A 13,836-nucleotide genomic window follows, 5' to 3' on the forward strand; every position below is an offset into this window, starting at 1 on the left:
CGCAGCTCTCAGCCTCCGAGCGCTGACCCTTGCGCTGTACGGATAGGGCCTAGGATTCATATCCATAATGTGCTCAATATATTCGGCTATGATGACCGCAGGCTAGCTTCATCTGTTGAGAGGAACCCCTCTGTTAAAAACAGCTTCCTCTTCCAAATCCTATCCAAGCCAAGCAGATAATTCACGGATGAAACGCATGATATGTGTGTGTGAGCACATTAGCTTACGCCCAGCAGCTAAACAATTGTAATATATCTTGGAGGGAGAAACTAGAAAAAAAAAAAAAAAAGTCGTATAAATATGTGGATTAAATGAAGCTAATGTCATAAAAAATATATTAGTTTAATTTAAACCATTTTATTCGTAGTTTTTTTTTTTTTTTTTTAAAGGAGTAACAAGTATACCTCGTAAGTCTATTTATTTATTGTTTTATTATTTATTTTTATTAATTAGGAGTATGAGAATGAACATTATTTTTCCAGTGAGATATATTGTGTTTTTACACCCTTTCACGTCCCGTGTAAATGAAATATCTCCTTTCATTGATTTAATTACCCAGATGTCCGTGTTTATTTTAAGTTGTCAGATCTAATTTAAGGTGGCTTGTTTCAAAGTCCTGCTTTGTTTTTTCTCTCCGACTTCGGTATCACGCAGGCAGATCAAACAGTCTAGCTTTACACTTCCTATCAAAGTCATCGCAGCTAATGTTTTGGGGTTGGAAAATGATCGGTGTTAAATTTGATCACTTCAAAAGCGCCGTTTTTTCCTACTCTTTGGTTAGCGTGGGGATAAAGGCTGTCCCCTCTGAGAAGGTTACGATTACCGCCCGTTTTTTTTGTGTGTTTTCCCCTGGAGGACGGGAATATGTAAACCTGCAGCCGAGCGGAGCAGATGCAGTGGAATGAAGCTAAAGAAAGCCGATCGGACGCTGCAGAAATACCACACAATAGAATCTGTCCTGGGGGAGAGACGGAAATTTACAAATCACGTGCTGAGATGTAACTTCCCTTCGGCTTTCGGTATCAATCGTGTTGAGGGGACAGACGCTGGTTTAATCGCATCAGAAAACAAGAGTATAGAAGAGAAAACAACCCGCTCCCATGTGACCAGGAGGCCCTGTTCGCTTGGCCCTGGGCACAAGGTCTCCAAGTACCACCCCTTTCCTCTGTCATACCCCAGGATACCTTCAGTGGTCTCCTAACCCGCAAGCCCTCTCCCCCCTTACATCTAACATATCACCTTCAGCCCAAACCACAAGGACAGAGTGTTGATGTCATAATCATTGTGTATTCCAGAGTGCACAATCCTGTGACACATCCATTTGGGAGCGCTAGGTTTATCATGCTTGTTTGTACTGCGGTTGTCAGCTTTAACAAACCCATTTGCAACACATTTTGCCAATAACGCAGGTGTTTTATTTAGGTGCGTTCCTCTGGTTATTCCGTTGTGGAATAAGTGAGTCGCGAATATTTGCACCAGCTTTGAATGAATATTCAAATTTGACGCCATTTACCCAATTAAAGGAATGTTAAATGAACCCTGCCTTGCAGTATTTTGATTGTACCGCGCATCCCTGTGAAACTGCATTTTCTGTTCGCCTTTGTGCAATCTGTTCCCTATTAAGCCAACATAAAAGTTATTTGACAATTTCATCTGAATTGAGAATATGATCTGACGTGGGTTTTCTAATCAGTAGACGTGTAGCTCGGATAGTTTATTTGTGCTAAAAAATTTGTTTCCACCTCAGAGGCGGAAAAAAGGATGTTTGATTTCAATGGGATTTAATAGTCCAGAGAACTTGTATATTGTGCTTCAGTGAATGCTTTTATTCTCATGTTTTGGCTCCATTAATATGAATATTTGATGTTTGTCATTTTAAAAACCTTACAACCATACCAGAGCAATCTGTGACAAGTGTTATCTAACATGTAGTGACCCAAAAAAGATTTTTAAATCACTCCTAAAAATGAAAATACAACACAAATTAAGATATTTTTTTATGAAATCTGAGAGCTTTCTTGACCCTGCATAGACAGCAATGCGACTGACACATTCAGATCTTACAGTATAACCTTACAGTTTACAGCACTTTAGATTGAGTAGCTTGCATTGGGAAAAGACTGAAAAAGTAAAAAAAAAAAAAAAGGGCTCATAAGTTTGCATAAAAATAAAGTTGAGGTCAAAAGTTTACATACCCTTGCAGAATCTGCAAAAGGTTTAACATTTTACCAAAATAAGAGGGATCATACAAAATGCATGTTATTTTTTATTTAGTACTGACCTGAATTTCACATAAAAGATGTTTACATATAGTCCACAAGAGAAAGTAATAGTTGAATGTATAAAAATGATCCTGTTCAAAAGTTTACATACACTTAATTCTTAATGTGTTGTTACCTGATCAACCTTGTTGATCTTTTTTTTTTTTCTTTGTAAGTGTATTTGAACCCTTTCCATTGATGACTGTATGATTTTGAGATCCACTGAGGGACAAAACAAGTTAAATTTACCCTGATCTTCAAATTCCAAAAGTTTTCACCCCCTGGCTCTTAATGCATTGTCTTTTATTCACAAGAGAAAGTAATAGCTGAATTTATAAAAATGACCCTGTTCAAAAGTTTACATACACTTAATTCTTAATAATGTGTAACAACCTTGATCAACCTTGTTGATCTTTTTTTTTTGTTGTTGTTGTTTTTTGTGAGTGTATTTGAACCCTTTCCATTGATGACTATGATTTTGAGATCTACTGAGGGACTCATATGCAGCGATTACAGAAGGTTCAAATGCTCACTGATGCTTCAGAAGGAAACACAAATGCATTAAGAGCCGGGGGTGTAAACTGAATGAAGATTTTTCTTATTTTGCCTAAATGTCATATTTTTACCCTGATCTTCAAATTCCAAAAGTTTTCACCCCCTGGCTCTTAATGCATCGTCTTTCATTCCGGAGCATCAGTGAGTGTTTGAACCTTCTGTAATAGTTGCATATGAGTCCCTCAGTTGTCCTTGGTGTCAAAAGATGGCTCTCAAAATCAATTTGTGGGACCTGACAGATTTTTCTGAAGAATAGTGGGCAGTTTAACTGTTCAGGACAAACAATGGACAAGGGGGAAAAAAAAAAACACAGTTGTGGATCATTTAGGTAACTACACAGTATTAAGAATCAAGTATACGTAAACTTTTGAATGGGGTCATTTTTATAAATTCAACTATTGTTTTTTCTTGTGGACGTATATGTAAACATTTTATGTAAAATATCTTGTTCAGCTCAGTACTACATAAAAAAAATAACATGCATTTTGTATGATCCCTCTTATTTTGAAAAAAAAAAAAAAAAAAAAAAAACATTTTGCAGATTCTGCAAGGTGTATGTAAACTTTTGACCTGCTTACTAGCTGTAGAAAGGAGCAGAAAAAAACTTTTTGTTATTTTCATTAACAGTTCATTATTATTCTTTTTTAAATAAGCGAGCAAATGTTTTCCTCAAAAAGAGATTTTGTGATTATTTAAAATAAATCCACTTGGTTTAATATTTTGTTTTATAATATATGACTTAAGCGTTCAGATATTTTTTTGGGAGCACTCTAAGTTCATTTTTCTTGCGGTTGCTCGAGAGTCACGCTGTTCATTAAGCAAAGAAACACGAAAGACATTTGAGCTGATATCAAACACAGTTGATACACTGAAGGAATAAATCTTCTTCTGCACTTTATCCTCTTCTGACACTTTCCTCACAAAGCAGGGATTTCAAATGACTCATAACAGGAGGCATGTTGATTTTCTCTTGATTGATATCCTAGTCTCTATGTTAGGACATGCTGAGTGCCGCTGCAGTAGATGGGCTGTGCTGAGTGGAGGCATGACTGGCTTCCTATGGTTTCCTGTGTCTGGGGCCGAATGGAGAGTGACAGTGGGGAGTCTGGGCTGAGCTTTCCCAGGGGCCGGCTCACCGGGGCCGCTGTCTGGGGGACGGTCGCTTAGACAAACATGTACAGCGCTCGATCGCACGTTTGTCTTTCTCACCACCCCCCATACTCTCATTTATTCTCTCGCTCTGTCATTACTCCTGTCATTATTTTCTCCTTTTGATGTGAGGGCTTCTTGTTTCTCTCTCTTTCTCTTTCTTCTTTCCCCCTTTGGAGAACTATACTCATGGGCTCTTATGCCGGAGGAATCTCTGATGTGATCATGTTGCTTTGGACGTTAGATTACCCTAGCAATCTTCTTTAAGTAAAATGGAATAGAATTTCTCTCTCTTTTTTTTTTTTTTTCTCATCGAAAGTCCATTTAGCCCATGTCTCTGAATTACACGGCAACCCAATACTGTGTGATGCATCAAATACAAGAAGACAATGGGATTTCCCATCTCTCTTACAAGAAGTAAAAACATTGCTTTGTATAACAGGATTACACTCAGACATTGCAATCTTTCTCCCACGAGCTCGGATGCGGAAAACGATAAATCCAATGATTTCAACCCTGCACTCAATCTTGCCATAAGGTGGGCAACTCTTAGCTTTCGTACGCCAAGAACTGGTACTCGAAAAAGCTCGCACCCCAGGAAACGAGCCAAGACTTGCCCGGCAGAGACTCGCGGATTTGTCGACCTCGCGAGTTGGCGTCTTCTGCCGTCTGCGTTCTCGAACTCCCGAGTCCCTCTCTCACTCTATGCTTTCTGATTGCCATTTTTACATCTTTTTCCTCCTCCGCTTAATCTTTGATTGTGATGCACCTTTATTGTTTGTGTCTGACGAATGCTGAAATACTCCCAGATCCGTGACAGCTCTGGAGGAGAGGCTGACACATTTTCACGTCTGAGGAGATGTTACAGAAGCTCATTACAGGCCATTGACTAGATGAAATACTGGTGATGGCACTCTGGAAATAAACTGCTCTTCCTTTGTCGGCTTCTAGCAGCTGACTTCCCTCATCAGTCTCTGTCTTTTTTTCTTTCTCTTCAGGAATCAGAGAAAAAAGGACTGATGGAAAAAATCCACATGGTTCAAGAAATTGTGCTTACAGTTCAGAACACTTTAGATGAAGTGGCTTCCATTGGGGAAAGAGTGAAAAAGTAAGAGCATTTTATACCTTCTGAAGCTCACATATGCAGTTACGCTCATAATTTCACATAGTGTTTTGTTGAATAGTTTAATTAATACATTTTTTATAATCCCTCTATTTAAAAAATAGAGGGATTAAATTGAGAAATGAGGATATGCCTTTGAGGATAAATGTATGAGGTTTCAATAATACTAATGATATCTTGGTGATATACTAAAAGACCAAGGATGTCTTTGTTGGTGAAACCCTTCTTAACATGATTTAAATATGTTGAATTTGAGGATTTAGATCATATGTTAAATATGTTAACATATTGATCTAAATCCTCAAATTCTTTTTTTTTTGTTTGCATTCTTGCAGCTGCTACTTCAGTGGCCAATTTATATTATATTCATTCCTTTTTGTATAATAATTTAATTTTTGTCAACTTTATTCATGCAATATTAAGTGTTGAAGGGATAATTCTCCCAAAAATGAAAATTCATTAAAAGTCATTAATTACTCACCCTCATGTCGTTCTAAACCTGTGAAGACCTTCTTTTATCTTTGGAACACAAATTGTGATCAAAAGCGATTTTTGAGATCTTTCTGACCATGCGTAGACAGCAACGTACGATGCACGTACGATGCACGTACGGTCTTGAACATGGAAACCTCCATGTTCAAGACCCAGAAAGTTAATCAGGACATCGAAAAAATAGTCCATGTGACATCAGTGGTTCAACCATAATTTAATGAAGCTATGACAACTGAAGAGAAGAAACAGTTGAGTAAAGTCATTATTTTTGTTTTCTTTGCTCATAAAAAGTCATAGCATTATGGTCGAAGCACTGATGTCACATGAACTATTTTAATGATTCCCTTACTATATTTCTGGGCCTTGAACGTGTCAGTTGCGTTGCTGTCTATGTCAGAAAGCTCTCGGATTTCATCAAAAATATCTTAAAGGAGTAGTTCACTTCCAGAACAAAAATTTACAGATAAGTTACTCACCCCCTTTTTATCCAAGATGTTTATGTTTTTCTTTTTTTCAGTCAATAAGACATTGTTTCTTGAGGAAAACATTTTAGGATTTTTCTCCATATAGTGGACTTCAGTGGTGGCCCCAAGTTTGAACTTCCAAAAAGCAGTTTCAATACAGCTTCAAAGGGCTCTAAACAATCCCAACCGAGGAAGAAGGGTCTTATCTAGCAAAAAGATTGGTCATTTCGAAACATTAACAATTTATATACTTTTTAACCTGCATTTTGGAAGTTCAAACTTGGGGGCACCGTTGAAGTCCAATATATGAAGATAATTCCTGAAATGTTTTCCTCAAGAAACCTAATTTCTTTACAATTGAACATCTTGGATGACAAAGGAGTAAGTAAATTATCTGTACATTTTTTTTGTTCTGGAAGTAAACTAATCCCTTCATTTGTGGTCCGAAGATGAACTAAGGTCTTACGGGTTTGGAACGACTTCATTCTTTTCAAAACTTTTCATTTTCGGGTGAACTATCTCTTTAGTAAATGCATACAGTATGTACATGTGTAAATAAACTTGGCTTGTTTCTCCATTGACAGCACATTCAACTGGTCAGTACCGTTCTTGTCGTTCCTGGCCTGCCTGGTTCTGTTTCTGGCGACTGCCATCTTGTACTACATCCCACTGCGGTACATAGTTTTAGTGTGGGGTAAGTAAGTGAGACACCATGTGTAGCCCTTTCACCCAATCATGCGTGATACTCCAGTGCTGCTGTTAAGCTGTCTCCACTTTCTTTTAAATGGAAGTCATGCAGAGGTGTTTTAGAAAGAGTCACACTTTACTGTCTCTGAGCTTTGAGCTCGACTCTTTTACTGACGCCTGACGAAAGCTATTTAAAAAGTGATCCATTTCCATAACTCTTACCTGTGACAGCTGATCAGAATCATGAACATGAGCCGCTGTCGGTTGGGGAGGCCAGCTGCAACTCTCCTCACTGAGGCTTTGTAAACTTGTAAAAGTTTGATGTATGTACAGGGATAGTTCACCCAAAAATGAAAATTCTGTCATTAATTACTCTCTCTCATGTCGTTCCAAACCTGTAAGACCTTTGTTAATCTTAAAGATATTTTTGATGAAATCCCAGAGATTTCTGACCCTGCATTAACAGCAGTGCAACCGAGACGTTCAAACGTCCCAGAAAGGTAGTAAGGACATTGTTAAAATAGTCCATGTGACATCAGTGGTTTAACCATATGAAGCTATGAGATTACATCACAAATATCTTAGTGTTCCAAAGATAAACAAATCTATTGCAGGTTTGGAACAACATGAGGGTGAGTAATTAATGACAGAATTTAAATTTTTAATTTTCAATTATGATGTAGCTGTTGCCCCTATGGCATCATACAGTAGAGTTAACCATATAGTAGACCACATTTATATGCACTTATGATTACAGCAGTATGAATTTTATACAGCAGATAAAGTGACATGTTTGTCGGGTCAAGGTTTGTTTTGTCCGTAAGATACGTGCAGGTGCAGTGCATAACTATTTATTAATGCACGCTTGTTTTCACAGGTGTTAACAAATTTACCAAGAAGCTTTTCAACCCATATGCCATTGACAATAATGAAATACTGGATTTTCTCAAGAGGGTGCCTTCTGATGTTCAAAAGGTAAGGGTCCAGTTTTACATTTAGAGAGAGAGGGAGGGACAGAGACAAGGAAGGAATTCCCTGAAGATGTCTGCATTATTTGCTCTAACAGAATTCCCAAGTGTTACCCAGGATATTTCCTCTGGCTGTGTTTGATTATTAATGGACTCGCGCCTTTAAAGGCGGCCCCCGGCCCAATTATTTCCCAGCATGTCTTGATGGAGTCACCCGGCTGCCTGGATGGGGTCCGCTCTGATCTATCCTCGGCCGTAACGCATCAGCCTTGTCCCTGATTATCAGTTTTGTCGGCCTGTGATAAAAGAAGGGTGCTGTAGAGGGTTCAGGGATTGGCTAAGGGGTCGGTGTCTGCACACTGGCAGTGTGGCGGCCCCCGTCACATCAGGTTGGAGGACTCGATTAATGAAGTGTTGAGCCAACGCCGTCCTGCTGGGCGCCATATGTGATGAAACATTATCCATGGCTGATATGTCATTCGGGGTTACATCACGAGCCCGCGGACGTGCAGCCAAACGCTGAGAGTCTCGCTCCGTCTTTGGGACCCTGAGTGAGATTCTGAAGTCGGGAAACAAAGCGGGTCCTGCTGTCACGTTTTGCGCAGGATACTACTCTCCATCATCGAGGCTATTTAACTGTTGTCAGTGCTTCCTGTCCTGCTCAGATACTGGAGAGTTTGAGTGATTGGCTCAGACGAACCTCCCGGGACGAACCTCTGCAACTTTACGTTAACATATGTCTGTGTGCTTGGATGAAGCCAGCATGACACACTGGTTTTGGCATGTGGAAGCCGCAAGTTGGCAAAACAAGATGGAAACCATTGCTGAGTTTTTAAGCCTTTTGAAGTATGTTTTCGTGGTTGGATGAACTGCCTGCTGTTCATTTAAATGGAACGCACCAAAAATGGGAAGACAGAATGATCTTTAGCAAAAGGAAAAAAAAAGTGAATGACACTTTTTAAAAAAACAAATTGCCAATAAAAGTAGCACAGTGGTCATTAAGCATACCGATGAAGTTCAAAAAGGTATGCAAATCCTTGTCCCCTTTAGGTTTAACATGTCCGAACCTTTACGATAAAAATGGACTGACCAAATAAACAGCACGTTACAAAAGCTCAAATTGACTCCTGTCTCACGGTTCCGAAAATGACTTGGCAATTAGTGCCTGTGCTGTTCTTCAAACGCAAACCCTCAAAACTGGACTTCATACAGCAGCCCTCTGTCCTAAAATAAGCAGCATCTGTCAGTTCTGAGCACAGTTTCATGTTCTGAGGCTGCCGCGTCTCTTTGTTCCCTTGTGCTCCATCTCCCATTCTCATAATCAGGGCCTGGTAATTAGTGTGCAGTCCCTACCTTACAGATACACCTCCAGGTTATTGTTTAGAGGAGAAACAAACAAGAAAAGCATTTGGACGCATTCTCCACGCTTTCGAGTCCCATCAGCCTCATGCCGTATTTAATTATTTGTCGATGCTGTGTGTCGTTTGGACTGAGCGGTGGCCTTGGACAAGAGAACATGTCTTTAATGCTATTTTCAGAAGCTGATGTTGCTCTTAGCTGTGAAAGCAAAATCATAGGGAATGCTTTTGGAGGTTATTACGATCCAGAAGCATTTGGACCCAATAATGTGTCCAAAATGTCTATATGATATTAAGTATTATATGTGACCCTGGACCACAAAACCAGTTAACTTAAGTAACTGTAAGGGTCAAAGTTATCAATTTTTTTTTATGCCAAAAATTCATTAGGATATTAAGTAAAGATCATGTTCCATAAAGATATTTTGTACATTTCCTACCATAAATATATCAAAACTTAATATTTGATTAATAATATGCATTGCTAAGAACTTCATTTGCACAACTTTAAAGGGTGATTTTCTCAGTATTTGGATTTTTTTTGCACCCTCAGATTCCAGATTTTCAAATAGCTGTATCTCAGCCAAATATTGTCAAATACTAACAAACCATACATCAGTGGAAAGCTTATTTGTATTAATCTCTATTTCAAAAAATTGACTGGTTTTGTGCTCCAGGGTCACATATACAGTAGTCAACATTTGAAGTGGATCAAAAAAGTTGATCAAAGTTGTCCTAGGAGAAGAACAGTTATTGTTTTGGTTTTAGGACAACTTTGGTGAAGCGTTTTGATCCACTTCAAATGTTGACTACTGTATATATATTGAATATTCGTCAAGCAATATGGATTTTCTGATGCCAGATGCTTATATCTTGAAAGCTAATGACCAATATAAAGCAGATAATATCAAACTGTTTAATCTAAAGATAGTAAATGATGCATGCTACACTCTGATCAATATAAAATGTACAGATTTTCTGAAGTTTTCAAACTTAACAGATTTCTTTGATTAGTAATATGCATTGCTAAGTACTTTACTAATTTGCACAACTTTACTAATCACGGATAAATTTCCTACGGCAAATATATCACAACTTAATTTTTGATTAGTAATATGCTAAGGTCATTTGGACAACTTTAAAGGCAGTTTTCTCAATATTTTGGTTTGCACCCTCAGGTTCTAGTTTTTAAAATAGTTGCATCTCGGCCACATATTGTCCTATCCTAACAGACCATACATCAGTGGACAGCTTACAAATGATGTATATATCTCAATTTCAAAAACTGACCGGTTTTATGGTCTAGGGTGACCTATGAGATATTTTAGTGTAATTTTCATGAACATTTTAGTAATATCTTAGTCAATCACTAACATTGACAGTAACAAATTTGTAACTAAAATGCAACTTTAAATTTGGTACATACAGCCATTAGTCATGAGCTAAAAAGTGTCATTTTCAATGGACTGACTTTTTAGTCATATAGTTATTAAACGTACACAAGATGTATTTATCTTTTTGAATACTTAATTGCAGTCTAGTAGTTGTACGTGGATATGCTGGGAGCTGGAAAAATCTTTATTCAGTTTCTCAAACCTCAGTGAAACTCTACTTTCATCACGACGACCTTCACCTCCGACCCGAGTTCACTCACTGCTTTAAGTAAAGTAAACAGCATGTTCATCTGAAACGGGGGAAGTGTGTGATCATCTGTAACCGCAATGCCCCAGCCGAAGCCGTACAGGCACTTACTCCTGCCTACAAGCTGCTATAATTAGTCTCCAACAAACTTTTCTCAGGAAGGACACAACTCGCAACTCCTCGGTTTGCGAGGACCTAAGACAGCGGGTCTGCTCAAGCGGTGTAGTTCCCTTATAGGTGGGGGTGGTGTAGTCACCGCTGTGTCGGTACGGAACCCTTGACTTTTCAAATCTTTCCTCCTTGTGATTAATCCCCTCTGCTCCTGTGTTTAAAAAATGATTCATTACAGCCGCGCCCGCCTGGCTTTCCCCCTGCACCGGCTCTCCTCAGGGGAGCCATTACCGTGAGCGGGCCTCAGCTCCGATTACCTGCGTCTGACCAAAGAGCTGTTTGTTTTTACAGGTGCAGTACAGCGAACTGAGAGCTGAGCTCGGCAACCAGGGCCCGGCGAAGAAGAAACGCTTGCGCTGAAACCCGACGGACGTGTCGGATGAAAGGGACGGACGGCGTTTCAAGACACGGTCTGTTTAAGTCATAATGCCCCGTGCGAGTGGAGGAGGAGCCCCCTTGTGCCAAGCCATCCGCATTTCCACTGAGGTGTATTCATTGGCTGTATGTGTGTGTGTATTTGTATCTGCGTGTGTGAGAGGGGCCCCTCCTGACAGGGCCTTTGGCCCTCGTGAACTCACATGGTCACAGTGTCTGAGCATATGAAGGTAAAGACGGGCTCTACATGTGGTCATGCCGAAATGCAATGAAATGCATATATTAGAGACCATCGTATGTGCTTCCTGTTGCAGGGAATATTTAAATGAGGGCAATATTTAAATGTTTATATTCATTTAACATTTTTATTCAAAATCATTTTATAATGTACTCTGTTTGTTTTTTCTATCAATCTCTAATGTTCTGTACATATATGCGGCAGATAAAGATGAAATGAAGAAGATGACTAAAAGTTTGACTTCTTAAATGTGTTTTTCTTCTCTCACATCCTTAACTCCGTGTTGTTTGTGAAAGATACACACAGGATTATTACCCAGCCCACACTTCAGAAGAGGATGCTGGTCACTGTTGGAGGAAAACATCAAAGTCTGTGTGTGTCCAGAGCAGTCAGCTAATGCACCGCTTTTGTAGTTCGCTGACAATAACAAGGTCCAGATGAGAGAGCTCATCTCTCATAAAGAGGGAGGGAGACTGAGAGAGAGAGAGTGAGTGAGTATACACACTCCATACCCCGCACTTAGCGTCTCCCATTTTCATTAAAATCACCTCCAGTGCCTAATGGCTCTCTACTAGACCCATCACTCTGTAGTGTTAGCACCAGTGATGGGGCTTCAAGTAGAGCAAATGGAGATTTCCTGCCTCATCAACTTATTTATTCATATTACAGACATATTCCAGGCTCTCTGCTATCAGAGAGTCATTTTTATAGAAAGCAACATTGCCAAAGTGGTGCATCTTGAATGTTGGCATTCGGAGCGTTGATTTGAAATTAATATTAAGCGATTATTAATCAAGTTAACAGCAAGCACCTTTTCACAGTGCAGAGTTTTGTCCTTCGCCTCCATTTACTGACAGACAGCGAGGCAGGAAAAGTTTCTTTCAAAGAAATGTAAAACCGAACAGAAAGAAGAAACTTCCTCAGATGTCGTCCGCTCGCCCGCTCTCCCTCAATAATTTAGCGAGCGAGGTAAATAGCCGAGCGGACGCTTTGTAAAAATAGCCGTAGCCATACAGATGAGCCCGAGACCCCAGCTCAGGGAGTTTGTTCAGACTGATTGGAGTGCTCAGCATCCCAGCCTGCCCCCCCTCCCTTCGCTCCTCTGCAGTTTGGTGCTGGTGAAAGAGCATCGGTTGGTGCAGCGTGAAGAGTTTGATTGGCTCTCAGGGACCTGCTGGAGCCTGGGGCTATCTCTTTTGACAGTCTGATAGAGACATCACGGCACTCTCCCAGGAGCTGCCACCGGGGGTCCGATTCAAAGCGAGGGGGAGTGGAGGTGACCCGCGACGCTCTGACGAGAGAAATCCCACACACAAACTCCTCCGCTGGGGGGGCCACGGAGAGGGAGAGCAAGGAGGGGAGGGCCGGTGTCCCTTAGCTCAGTAAATGAGACCCCATCAGATGTCTGCGTGAGGTGAAACCAATTAAACAATGCTTGCAGGAAAGCGCCAGTCGTCGGGTTAGCACCAAAACTTGAAAGCGAGCCTCTAAGTGGATGTGAAGTGTTTGTGCTGGAGGAGAGCAGCGGTCTTCAAAAATTCAAGACCGTCTCGAAAACGCAGATGAAATGAGAGGCTGCCGATTGGAATCTCTCGTAAGGAGAGGCCCGACGCAGCATTCATCTCCGAGAGCTCGTGTTGACAAGTGTTTTTGGGTAAACTGCCTTGATGAAAATCTTGTGCTTTGATGCTTCAGACATTTAGAAATGTCAAATTGTGGGGCGAAAATGAATGCACAAAATATTAGCACACCCTCTAACGTTCAGCTCTAACATCAAGTGTAAATAGTTTTTTTAAATAGGGTGTTTCAACAAAAAACAATTATGTGATCACACAGCCTGTGAAATTGTGGCGTGGTGTATTAAAAAGATTGAATGAAGCATATTTTGCTCTTGCATTAAGATTTTATAGATAAGTTAATTGAAAAAAAAAAAACCTGAAAATAAAAATTTGTTTACCAATTAGACATTGCTAATCATTAAAATTATTACATTTCTCCTCTTCAGCTTTCATGTTAATGAACTCTCCATTAACTATAAATCAGATCAAAACAAGATGCAATCAAACTGCATACATGCTCTTGAGATTGATTTGATCTTTATTTCATTTAATTTTTCATTTTGTCATTTCATTTTTTATTTAATTACATTTTGTTTCATTTCCATTTTATTTCATTTCACTTTATTTTTTATTTTATTTCATTTTATTTAATTACATTTAATTTATTTCATTTTGTTTTGTTTCATTTCTATTTCATTTAACTTAAATTTCTACTTTATTTTGTTTCATTTAGTTTCATTTCTATATTTTATTTAATTTCTTGATTTTTTTAAATTTCTGTTTTATTTCATTTAT

At 39.3% G+C, this 13,836-nt stretch overlaps 1 protein-coding gene across 1 annotated transcript in view; it reads left to right on the plus strand.

Annotated features, from left to right (window-relative positions):
• The window catches only part of mctp2a (multiple C2 domains, transmembrane 2a), a 62,805-nt gene extending 49,551 nt beyond the window's left edge, over window positions 1-13,254 (plus strand). The window contains 4 exon segments of the mRNA XM_051134397.1: window positions 4,964-5,073; window positions 6,629-6,738; window positions 7,609-7,706; window positions 11,161-13,254. Of these exon segments, the coding sequence (XP_050990354.1) occupies window positions 4,964-5,073; window positions 6,629-6,738; window positions 7,609-7,706; window positions 11,161-11,229 (387 nt within the window). The 3' untranslated portion in view covers window positions 11,230-13,254.
• The last annotated feature ends 582 nt before the right edge of the window (window positions 13,255-13,836 follow it).

This window comes from Labeo rohita, chromosome 18 (assembly GCF_022985175.1).
Source record: "Labeo rohita strain BAU-BD-2019 chromosome 18, IGBB_LRoh.1.0, whole genome shotgun sequence".
Taxonomy (NCBI): Eukaryota; Metazoa; Chordata; class Actinopteri; order Cypriniformes; family Cyprinidae; genus Labeo; species Labeo rohita.